At 37.4% G+C, this 12,485-nt stretch overlaps 1 protein-coding gene across 2 annotated transcripts; it reads left to right on the top strand.

Annotated features, from left to right (window-relative positions):
- Positions 1–6,145: 6,145 nt before the first annotated feature.
- macc1 (MET transcriptional regulator MACC1) lies at positions 6,146–12,382 on the top strand. Of its 2 annotated transcripts, none has more exons than XM_015045310.1 (5): positions 6,146–6,232; positions 8,168–8,290; positions 8,369–10,422; positions 10,555–10,743; positions 11,670–12,382. In XM_015045310.1, the coding sequence occupies exons 1-5, from the start codon at positions 6,184–6,186 to the stop codon at positions 11,871–11,873; spliced, it is 2,619 nt and encodes an 872-aa protein (XP_014900796.1). In that variant the 5' UTR covers positions 6,146–6,183; the 3' UTR covers positions 11,874–12,382. The 2 variants fall into 2 exon arrangements, with proteins under 2 accessions (XP_014900796.1, XP_014900797.1); XM_015045311.1 differs by lacking the exon at positions 6,146–6,232 and adding an exon at positions 6,264–6,985.
- The last annotated feature ends 103 nt before the right edge of the window (positions 12,383–12,485 follow it).

Raw genomic sequence — 12,485 nt, 5'->3', positions numbered from 1 at the left:
TTTAAATTAATGCACCAAAAATGCCTTCATAAAAATCATCCATCAGATCAAAGATAGAAAGGACAACACTGCATCCACTTCTTGTTTAATCAGTATCCTAGACTGTAAAAGAAAAAGATCAGCACTGAAATGATTCAGATAATTTTAACAGATTTTATTCTTTGTTTATCTAGAACTTATCTTCTATGTTCTGGATTTGTTGTGTGTAGTAAATTCAAACAACTAATATGTAATCAAGACAGCAGCTCTGCATGAAAGGAATATAATAAAACACTGAAAGGGCATGAAGATGGTTGCATTAAAAATAATCTCCAAAATGACTGTCTGCTAAGTAGTAACATATGGCCAGGTACAAAAAAAACCTGCCAAGTCCACCTGAGGAAAAAAAAAATAATCCAGCTGATTGTATCCAATGCTCTGATCATGCAGCCAATTGAGTCTTAATTGTAAGACTCTCTTATGAGCAGTCTTCAACGTAGTGCAAAATCTGAAAATGGCTGTGAAGAAATAAAATGAAAATGAAATAAAAGACTGATGGTGCACAAGCAGCGGTTTCACAGCCATAATCCTAAAAAAAAAAAAACACAAAAAACCAAACACTGGCACTTTAATATCGAGCAAAAATGTGTGTGTGTATGTGTGTGTGTGTGCGTGCGTGCGTGTGTGTGTGCGTTTTTTTTTTTCTCTTTGCCACTGCTCGGTTGGAACAAATATATTCAGATTTTGTGTAGAATGGTGAAATTATGAACATTTTCTCTGTTTAACATGTTCACTCAACAGCCTGCAGATTAGTGCGCTAAGTTTTCTAGGCCAGTAAAAGGTAACTTACACTTTACTCTGCTGCAGAAATGTTCTGTACATAAATGTAGGTTAGAATAATTACAGCCCAAATGTAAAGGTGAGCAATGTATTTGTCCAGGAGACGATTTTTGTATAGGTATTTCTAGTTGTATATGAACTCTAGTAAATATTTGGAAAAAAAAAATAATTATACGGATATGTACTTTGATTTTTTTTTTTTTTGACCTGTTATGAAATGTATTTGTGGGGAAATATTTAACCACGGTTTTTTCTTATTTGTCTTTTGTTTGTTTGCCTTGTATTTAGGGGATCTCTCATTAGGCGCACTTTGAATTTATTTGTATGGTTTGAAAATCATTTACTGTTTACCCGCTCGTTTAATTTAAGTAAGCATGTTGTAAAGTGATTTTTAATTTTACAATGATGATTTTCCTCTTTTTCTCTCGCTCTCTTTCTCTCACTGAGAATGGCTTTTTATGTGAGCCACTCAATAAAGTCAGTATGAATTCAGAAGCAACTTTATCGACTCGGTTTTCTTTTCTCCATTGTTGAGTCGATAAAATCAATTTATTCTATTAAAAAAAACACACTAAAATGACGATTTATCATTTTAAATGTGCAAATGTTAATGTTGAAATATTTTATGTGTCAGATTTTGTGACGTTCAACTGGTTGCATTAGCTGATTTTTGTTGTTGTTTTGTTTTGCTCAAACCAAAGCAGGAAAAGTTGTGCAGCGAAAAACAATTATTTGACTTCCAAAGATGAAGTAAATACTTGGCATCTATTCAATATTTGAATTAGACAGAAAATGATTTTCTGCGTAAATATTTGAATCAGGCAGAAATTGATCGGTTTTAAACTTTTAATCGACTCACTATATATATATATAAACCTAAAACCCTTGTGGAGTTTAATCACTGCACTCAATGCGGAAAACAAGATTTTGCCACTTTAAATCAAAACCTTTATTTAATATTGCATTTTGCTCTTCTTATAATTGCTCTCTTTGTTACATTTTCCTTTTTTTCTGGAACATGTTTTTTTTTTTTTCAAGCGCTCAGCAGATTAAAATAAAACATTCAATTTTGTTAAGCACGTTCAGCTGCCAGCAGCTATGGAGACGGTTTTAGTTTTTATGAGTAAATATTGAAATCGTTTAACACAGCCTATATCCCTAAAAAAATCTCACATGAAGAATTTACTAAAACAGTGTTTTTTTCTTACTTGTTATTAGCCCGATGCTATTAATTGTGAGCTACAATAAACTCTACGAAACTAAGCGTAAATCCACCATCTTTTTAGAGAACGAAACGGTCTCTTGATAACTGTTTAAAATGCATTTAGCCAATTTGATTATTTCGATCTTATGCTGTGCCGTACTCTGGTTTATTTGCAATGCAAAATTAGAGGTGTGCGTGTGTGTGTGTGTTCAAAACTTTCCTTTTTATTTAGCATGATTTCTATTTTCTGTAATTACCTTCAGAAGAGATGTCTCCTGTTCAAATTCAATGGTTTTGTTGTTCCTGGATTTAATCAAATCCACAACGCGGATGTTTACAGGACGCAACATCCCTCCTTTAAACTGTAAAACCATAAAATATCTGAAGTGAGGTATAATCTTGGAAACAAATATGTTTGTTTTTTTTTCTTATTGGGTCAAATATTGTTTTTGAATCTTTAGTCTTACAGTGTGTGAGTATCTTTCAAACTTCTGCTATCTGCGGATTCCCATCAACACATTTGCAGCGCCATCTAGCGTTGTTTAACCTGTCAGCATGTATATTGATCATTGTGTGAAACGCAGAAGAGAAACTTTGAAGAGAGGAAGCAGTTTGTAAAATCCCTGCATCGTAGTAACTTCTGATCAACTTTTTGCAATACAAGCCAATATTAGTTGAAAGTAATAGTTTTGATTTAAATAGATTTCAAGCTGAAGCCCGAGCAGCAGTCGATCTGTATTGGCTCTGTGTTTGGCTGTCACACATGTCAAGGTTTTAAAACAGGCGTGAAATGTGAAATATGTTCCCTGCTCTTTTTTCTAACTTTGATTATTGATCCACCATTAAGGCAAAACTAAATGATCTACTTCTCCAATTCACAATAATTTGCTAATCTTGCTCAAATTTATGATACAAAGTCACTCGGTTGTATACATTTCTAACCCTATTGATGTTTCTAGGTGGAAAAAAAGGCCACAAATGACAATAAAACAATTGCAATAATTTTGTGAAGTCATCGTCGATAGCTACAGGGACAACCGATCCTATTATGACAAGCTATTTGTCACTGCTGCAGGGCATTTACTCTTTGCTGTAATTAACAAACAAAAAACAAACAAAAAAAAAAAACTGAATGCCAGTTTTGATCCGCTACAGTAAGATTTGATTTAATAAAGTGAAGCCTGCTGTAGGATGACTCAGTGATGGATAATTAATGTAAAAATAGGTAACAATCCAACCTTGGTCCTCCCCTAAATTTTGTGGCGCAATCTAGATCTTTTAACTGCTATAAAAATCTGTAATTAAAAGGAATCTGTCTGGTTCTTTTAGGACAGTTAGAGTGTTTCTATATTTGACTTTATCTCTCAAATTACTTTGAAGTACTTAATAATTTAGCAAAGAAAGAGAGTAAACGTAATATTACCAGATATTCCTCAGTATTTCTTCTTATCATTACATAAAAAACAAACAAACTGAAAAGTAGAATGCTTTAAATTTGTGCTTATTTCTTCAGATTTTCCTTTGTCAGTCTTGTATTGCGATGCACAAGTTTCCAAAAAAACAAGCACAGCAGTTTTGTTCTGATCTCTTTAGAGAAAGCAAGTGATTCTAAGATTCAAATCAAAGAGTTAAATTTTGGCTAATTATATGACTTTTTTTTTATAGTGATATGCTAATGTGGCACCATATAAAATGACCTTCGACCTGTATCCTCAAGAGCCTGATTAAAATTAATTTTAAAAATCTACAGAGCAGTTTTTAAATACAAAAGAAAATTTCAGGTGATGAAACAAAATTGTTTATTTTCATCCAAATACGACAAAAAACCTTATTTTCCTCCCTTACTTGAATAGCTTTTATTTGATTTTTCCTAACCATTTTAAAAAAGTTTCCCTTTAAAAGTACAAAAAAAGGAAAGAAAACAAAAATAAATCAAGTTGGAAGCTGTTTAAATAAAAAACAACAACAAAACACACAGAGAAAACTATCAGATTTAATCTGAAGACTCATTTGCCCCGCATGTTGTGTTTTCTGCCTTGTGTTGTTGCGTTATTATCACCTTCCCAGACTGTTGTGGTGTCAGTTGGTCCTCAGAGGAACGTCCAACCACAGGCCTGATTTAAATTAAGATGGCCTCAGGAAGTGCCCGAGTGCCAGGAAAAGGAAAAAGGAAGGAAAACAGCCAAGTGGGGATGGGGAGACCACAAGAAATACCTCCCAGCTTTGATTCAGTCTCTTGGAAAACAGGATGGCTATAAAGCCAAACTGCATGAAAGCATTAATGATTTTAATGATATATCCTGTTGAATAAAGCTTCAGCTGAATCTTATGACACGCTGCATTTTTTTTTTTTTTTTTTTGTTTTGTTTTTAATCCCCGTGGTGTTCTTGCACACCTCTCTGCGATGATGCATCTGGGGCCAATTTTGTGGTTTGAACCGCCAACCACACTGTCATCAAGCCAGCAAGTCTCCTGGGAAAAGCAGTTGGACACGTTCCAGAGGTTAGTCCAAATAATTAACTGTAAATTCAGCAAGACTGCCAAGGGTGTGTTTGTGCAGTATGTTGTACAGTTTAAAATTAATTTACATGACAGCCGGGAGTGGAATATAACCTCAGAGTGAAAGGCTCCTAACATGGATTTAACAACATTATTTCATGACTCAGTAAAACAAATATTAGGCCACTTCAGCTTCAAGTGTATAAATCAATAATAAAAAAAAAAAACACACTTCAACCAGAGACAAATTAAATATTTTCTTTTTTTTTACCTATATGCAAATAAATAGTCTTCAAAATTCTAACCGTTAACACAGATAAAAAAAAGTCACTCATGTGAAAGGAAACTGGGTGAAAATGAAAGTAAAAATAAAAGCCTAAGCTATGCAAAATTCCTGTGCAAAGGTTATTCATGGTACCAACCACACACACTCAGCAGGTAGGTTAACCACTCCTCTCAGAGTGCCACTAACAGACAGCGGCATGTCAAGAATTATTGGTCATACAGCAGCAGCACAGCTTGTGTTCTTCTTCTTCAGATATAAATTAGCACATTTGATAAGCCTTCAGGGGGATAAAAAAAAAGAAAATCTAACCTTCAGCCCCGTACACAAACATTTTTAGTCACAAATGCTTGGCTTAATAAAAGATGCAGATAAGTTTGGAAACCAAATGCAATTGTGCCTCAAGAGTTATGCACCGGAAGAACAGTGAAATAGCGCCATCAAGTGGTTACTATGAGTAACTAACATTCTTTACTTCCCTGAGCGATTACCTGGACATGCAAATATCCCTGAGTAAAATAAAACCCACAAAACACTATGCATTTGTGAATAAACACAAATGCATCACCTATGTTAATGAAAAAATAATAACTCACAACAACACTACTGTGGTTTATCCTATTTTGTTAGAGAACACTGTAGAAGCACTGCAGCAATAAAAGAAATAAGGTAGAAAAGTTTTTTTTTCTTTTCAGTATCACAGGACTTAGACAAAAACAGTTTTCTTCAGACAGTGGAGTAATAACTTGAAAGGAGATAATCTACTTAGAAATACTTAGCTGCATTCCTTAAGAACTGCTTATAGAAACAAGGCTTTCACTTCTAGACAATACAAACAACTGAAACCTGGATATTTGAGGATTTTTTAGTCGTAAAGACCAAACTCTGTTTACAATCAATGTGGCACAGAGTATACTAAACCCTGTAGTGAGATTAAATATATCTGTTTTGTTACTGAAACTGTTTCTGGTTGTGATAAAGGGAGATGAAAATCTGGTCAATTCTAACAATAACTTAAAAGCTAAAGCCAAGCGGGACAGTAGTTTCTACGCTTGGATAATTTACTTCAAACAGCAGGAAACTAGCCCAGTATGTGTAGGCTAAATGTCTGTGGAACCTGTCAGAGAACAATATCCCTGTTACATGCTTATCACCAATCTCTCGCTCTTGTCGAAACTGAAGCAAACACACAGTTTCAGGTGTTCATGGACGTAAACACGGTGTTGCACACTGGGTAATGTAGTTACCGCGCGCGGAAAGCCACTCCTCCGCATGCGTCCCTGTGATTATTTAAACTTCCAGTCCCAAAATGCTCTCTGCGTGGGAGAGCAAACAGAGCCGAGGAGGGGCTGGTGATCTTCTTTGGAGCTCAGAGTTAATGAGTGGAGACAGGTCTCTTTCAGCGAATAAAACATCTGGTGTTGGCGGTAAGATTCAGCTTTCGTTTTTTTATTCCAAACTAAATGTGATTTTTCTTTGGAACTGAATAATAGGAAGCGTGGGTTTTAATGGCAGGCTTTATTAATCTGTAACTACTCAGTGGGTTGTTCACCTGCTCAGACTTTACAGTGACATTTAGTGTAAAAGTTAGAGCAAGATCAGTAACCCTGACCTTTTTTTTTGACATATAATGTAGCAAGCAAAGCATGTTTATGGTCATATTAATTGGATTATTCATTTTGGAATCAACGTGGTTCTGTCAGTCTTCCGAACAGACTGTTTCCCTAGTAGTTCTGATGTTATTTGGAGCTCATTGAGAAGCAAGCTCTGTGTCCTGTGCTCAACAAGACCGACCTGTTTTTGTGCACTGATGTAAGAAAACACATAATTAATGACTGACTCACTATGCCAACTGTTCAAAAGGCTGTGTCATTTTACACAAGAATGACACGGTGAAGAGTTAAGGCTTTATTCTGGGGTTTGAAACACTTTCCTACTAGACAAACAGAGAGGAAGATCTGAGACTTCAATAATAACTTTAGTCAGAAGGAAAACATTTGAAAGCCTATAAACAAGCAAATAGCTGGTAAGCAAGTCCAACTGATTATTATTCTTATATTATCCTACTTGAATCAAGGGGTTTGGCAGCCGAGGTTAATTTGAATCTACTTTTTGTCATCACTTCATAGTGGAAAAAACAATGTGAACCGGTCCAACAAGAATAGAAATGTGTGGTGAATGTAAGAGAGACTAAAAACAGGCTTTATTGTACTGTGCAAAAGTTTTAGTTCACTGTTTTTGTGTGTGTGTGTGTGTGTGTGTGTGTGTGTGTATTTTTCTATGATTCTCTCTTCAGTACTGTTCAGTACTTGATAATAGATTTTGAACTGTATTCTTTAGACAAGGGGTGGGGTGTGGGGCAAATGAAGAGGTAACAGGCTGAAGCCTGTCTAAATGTTCTGTCATTGCGAAAAGAGACAAAAACTTGTCACAGCCACAGGCCCTGAAAGATTTATCATCCTTTTGGTTAAGCATCCAGTGAATCCAATGTTTGTTTGTTTTTTGTTTGTTTTTTTGATAACTGTCATGATGTAGTTACTTGAGGGACCCAATTGCAGCAGGCTTGAAATGTTGAGTTGTGTGGAATATTTAATAAGAAAAAGAAGAATAAACAAAAAAAAACCTCACAAGAAAACAAGGAACCCCCCAAAAAACCATAAACCATAAATCCAGGGGGAGCAGACGAGAAAATAAACTGAAGTAGATGAGAGAATCCGGAGAGGAGTGACTGACAATGACAGGCTTACATACTTTTGGAGGTTGAATGCTGAACAAAAGGTCTGGGCTGATTAACTAACTGATTGCAGAAGTATTGAACTAAAGGAAAACAAGAACAAGGCAAACCTAAAGAAAATAAGAATGTAACACAAGATAATAATGCAACTAGAATGAAATTAAACTACCAAAACAACTCAACAACCCGGAATCCTAACAACAATAGCTCTTTAGGAGTGACACTGTTAAGAATAGCGTCTTATTTCAGGCCTGTCAAACTGTATTTTGTTTAGTTCTGTCTACAAATGACAACAAATTAGCAGCTTCTCTATTGTCAAGTTTCACTAACCAATTAATGTCTGGTTTGACTGGGTTTTTGTGACAATTTGCTGGTAATAGAGTTCCTTGAAACCTCATGTCTGTTATGGATTGACTGGGTTGAGTGGAGAAACCTTATCAGTGAATGGATTATTCATAAATTAGACTAAGATATCGTAAACAAACAAAATACATTTTTGTTCTGATCATTGTTTATCATTAGTTTTCTCAAATTTTATGATTCCTCGTAGGAAACATACACTTGTGTCTTGCCAGACTAACTGTATCTGAGGACAAACATTAAGCTAATGCAGTTCTCCTGTTTACAGATGACAACATGGCAGCTGAAAGGAATATGTCATTTCGTCGGGTTGGAAGTATGATGAGGAGTAGATCTGAGGGCACGTTAATTGATCTCAGTGATGATACATCATCCAGTGATAACTTGAATGGTAAATATCTAGACAAAAATACTCAAAGATGTTTCAATATCCTAAAAGACTTACTGACCGAGCTCTCCTGTCTTTAAGGTGGCTTTGTACCGGGAAGAACGCAGACATCAGACTGGCAATTTTCACGTCCAGAAAAATCAGTGTCCTCTCAAACCAAAAACCCATTTTGGAAAAATCTATCTGGATCCAATCCATTTCTTGACGATATTGTTCACATTGGCACATGTGAACCAACTTTCAATGGGTCAGAAGTAAAACAAGGAGAAACAGCACATCCGGATGATGGTAATGATGACGGCACGAGCATATCTTCTGATGAAGGCAGCATTGGGAACTTTAGTGCGAACAGACTCAAAACCAGCAACCAGTCTGGGAGATGGAGGAGTGCTTCAGACATTCTCAGTGATCTGGAGAAAAAGGGGCCAAAATTTAGGAACGACTCCAGACCACCTGGGCCTGTGCTGAGCCCAGACTTTGAGTGGCTGAAGAATGACAGAGAGGCCTATAAGATGGCCTGGCTGAGCCACCGGCAGCTGACCCGCTCCTGCCTGGACTTAAATGTGATGAGTCAGAGCCCTGGGTGGGCCCAGACCCAGGCCACACATTTTCAGGTTATTAGCAAGATCGACCACAGCGGCGGCTCGGTACAGTTACCTGAGTCCAAAATTAGCATTCATGTCCCACAGGGGCACGTTTTGCCTGGAGAAGTTCAGGAAGTGACCCTGAAAGCTATGCTGAACCCTCCTCCTGGCCTCAACAATAACTCCATAACAACCATGAGCCCACTTCTCGAGGTCCTTCTGAGCAACATCAACACAAAGGAGTGCTTGTCCTTGGAGATGAAACTCTCAGGGGAGGTAAAGGACAACCCTGAAAGTCAGGTGATGACCACCGTGTTTGGAATGGTGTCTAACAAACGACATGGCCCGTACACCAAAATGAACGACTGTTGCGTTGACAAGAACGTGATTCGGATGAAACTCCAGGATCTGAAGACACATTTTTTCGTGATAGCAGTGGCAGAGGCCTCTGCTCTGCAGCCACCCACCACATCAGTTTGGGATTACCTCAGTCGGCAAATCACCGTTGCGGTCTATGGCCCAAGGTTCATCCATCCATCATTTAAGGTTGTAATAGTCGTCTGCTGTCACGAAGATGTTCCACCTAAGCTTCCTTTCTCAGATGTATGCAAAGGTAATAAAAACCTGCCCCCGCTTGTGCTGCAACTTTGGGGGAAACACTCATTCAAACCAGACAAGTTGAAGGACTTTAGTGTAGGGGTGAATATTAAGGGCTCGAACTTTGGAATCAACTCTGAGGACAAAGTGAAACATGTCAGGCAAAGTCAGCTCAAGATTGGGACAGTTTTGCATCTACCAATATCAATATCTTGCCCTAGGAAAGCAGAGATGACTCCTTTTCAGTTAAACATACAAGTGGTAGAATCACACTTGTCGTCAACGACAGCTGACTTTCAGGTTTCTTCCCCTCCTGCACCACCCATGAGGTCAGAGAAGAGGCAACCAAAGAATGTGGAAATAAAGACTGATATTGCAACAACATTTTCCATTCCAGAGGAAAGCGATTCAGATTTACCCAAATTCAAAGACACGCCACTGACCCTGCAGTGGTACGGGGTAGCCCTAAAGACGGTTTTACGTCAGCCACGCGTTGAATACCTCCTGGAGTATTTTAAGGGTGAAACCGTGGCTCTGCTTTCTAGAGAGACCGTCAGGTCAGTCGGTAATTTGAAAGTGAAAGAGTGGTACATCGGATCCCTCAGAGGCAGAATTGGCTTGGTCCACTGCAGAAACGTCAAACTCATAGCAGTGGAGCAGGTGATGGACTTCAGTGATGCTCAAGTGACCACAGCAGTACTTTTGAACAACATGACGCTGCCCTTCAGGAAGCTCACGTACATGTATTCTGCCATCCAGACATTGGTCACACAGCACATCACAAGCTGGAGAGGTTTCGCAGATGCTTTAGATTACAAAAACGAGCCTCTGCAAACAATTAAGAGAAGATATGCAGAAACTGACGCTGACAAGGTGGCTTGCGTCCTGGAAATGCTGAAGGAGGACTGCCACAGTGAGAGGTCAAGGAAAAAGTTCCTGTATGAACTAATGGTGGTACGAGTATAAAAAGGGCTTTCAGTCAAATTCATCAAACTCATGTCTGTCCATTCAGCGTTGGTAATTCCTTTCTGTGCCCTTGTAAAAATATTTTTTGTGTTTTTTTGTTGTTTCTTTTTCATCATCAAGGGGCTACTGAAGATGAACAATGTGAATCTAGTGGCTCAGCTCATTCAGAACATAGTCATTCTGTCGACAGCTGTGGAGCTGGGGATTCGATGGCGGGAGCTTGCAGAGAAGATGGGAAAACTAACCAGCGCTCAGATAGCTGCTTATGAAGCTCCACACCGAGGGAAGAACGATGAAGTCAGTCAGCAGGTCAGTTTAACAGTCAGCATTATTCCTTCCTGGATTTATCATGTATCACCTATGTGTACATCTCAATAAACTAAAACATGAGAAGTTAATTTCTTATTAGAAGTTAACTTATTGTACAGAGGTACAACTCTGGGCTTCTGGGCTTTGATTTAGCCATTGGAGGATTTTCCTTTTTTTTTTCTTTTTTTTTTTTTAATTCTCAACCAGTGCTTGGTGGATTTATTTGGCATGGTTTTAGGTTATTGTCTGGTTTCAGGATCCAGTTTTTCCTCAGCTTACTTATTCTCAGGTTCAAACAACCTACAACATTCAAACATCACGCAAAAAAGGAGAAAGACAAGAGAGTTTTAGATTTACTTGCAAGGAGAATGGACAGAAACGAACTTCAGTTGCAATCTCCTACCTCTAAAGCACGTTCTGCCGTACCCTCTCTTTTTATCTCCTTAGGGTGGTCCCTAGTTACATAGCTTATTCTGTTGTCTTGTGTTAATTACATAGTGTTACTGTTTCTTCTGTTGTTTTATCTTGAGTCACAGTCTTGATGCACCTCCAAGCTGAGCAGAGTGAGAGTGCTGAGTTCGGTTCTTGTTTGTTTCCTCCTGTAGCTGCAGTGCAGAAACTGATGTACTCACAGAACAATGGTGATATGCAGCACCATTAAATCAACTTCACACATCAAAAGCAGTAAACATAAGACCACAGCAAACATAAGATAAAATACTAAATATTTCTAACACTTATTTTGTTTTTGTTTGTTTTTTTTGTGGGTTTTTTTACAGGTAGTCCAACATTTTTTTTTTTCTGTTTCATGATTGACTCGTTCTTGCTTTAGGATGGATGTTTCTTTTACTTCAAAACATTTTTGATAATTTTTAACATTTAACATTTCTGATCATTTTTACCTCTTAAATCGTGTTCTTTGACAGTCCATGTGGAAGCCTGCCTATGACTTCCTGTACGCCTGGAGCCTTCGTTATGGAGACAGCCACAAGGACATGATCCAGGAGCTTCACCTGGCCCTGGACAAAATGAAAAACCCCATCACCAGGCAGTGGAGGCATCTGACCGGTGTGCTCATCACAGTGAACTGCTTAGACATCTTTCAAGAAACAGCTTTCCCAGAACCCTGAATGTTTTACGCTGCCGTGCTGAAACAGGCTTTGTGTGAAAAGCACTAAACATGCTACGTACTGACATCTTCGCTTGAGACACAGGACTCTCAGAGAATTTCACTTTAGCTGAAATTTTCTAAAAACACCTTAACTAACAAGTCCAGGCAGGCAGTGATTTAAAAGTGCTGAAGATATCTGTGCAAATGTCGAATATGTGCAGAGGAAATTGTAATTTTGCTCATGTTTATGATGTCAGTAGTGACTTGCTGATGTCCTTTTTATGAATAATTTCAACTGGTGTAGGACCCTTTGTGTTTTTTTTATGCATAGCAGAATCTGTAAACCTTTTCCCATTAAAAGTGCACTTTATTTCTACAAATCGTCAATAATTGAAGTGCAGTCTCAGAAACATAGTTTTAATCCACTGCATTTGAGATCATTCATGCATCAAATCAATACTGTATTTGTTTGACTTTTAAATGATATTATGGTCTGTAGAATTTATTGCACTTGTGGACATGTTTTTTTTTTTTTTTTTTTTTTTTTTTTTTTTTTTTTAAAAATTTTTTTAAAAAATTTAAAAAAAAACCTTTAAAAAAAAAAAAAAAAAAAAAAAAAAAAAAAAAAAAA

Source organism: Poecilia latipinna, unplaced genomic scaffold (genome assembly GCF_001443285.1).
Source record: "Poecilia latipinna isolate Pla-1442-1.1 unplaced genomic scaffold, P_latipinna-1.0 Scaffold719, whole genome shotgun sequence".
Lineage (NCBI taxonomy): Eukaryota > Metazoa > Chordata > Actinopteri > Cyprinodontiformes > Poeciliidae > Poecilia > Poecilia latipinna.
The sequence above is the reverse complement of the archived record's forward strand: the minus strand, read 5'-3'. Positions and strand labels throughout refer to the sequence as shown.

Bases quoted from the DNA above. Each gene is read 5' to 3' on its own strand.
- macc1 (XM_015045310.1), top strand. From the start codon at position 6,184: ATGAGTGGAGACAGGTCTCTTTCAGCGAATAAAACATCTGGTGTTGGC. The intron at 6,233-8,167 runs GTAAGATTCAGC...TCCTGTTTACAG, and splicing joins TAAAACATCTGGTGTTGGCG to ATGACAACATGGCAGCTGAA. The intron at 10,423-10,554 runs GTACGAGTATAA...TTCATCATCAAG, and splicing joins TCCTGTATGAACTAATGGTG to GGGCTACTGAAGATGAACAA.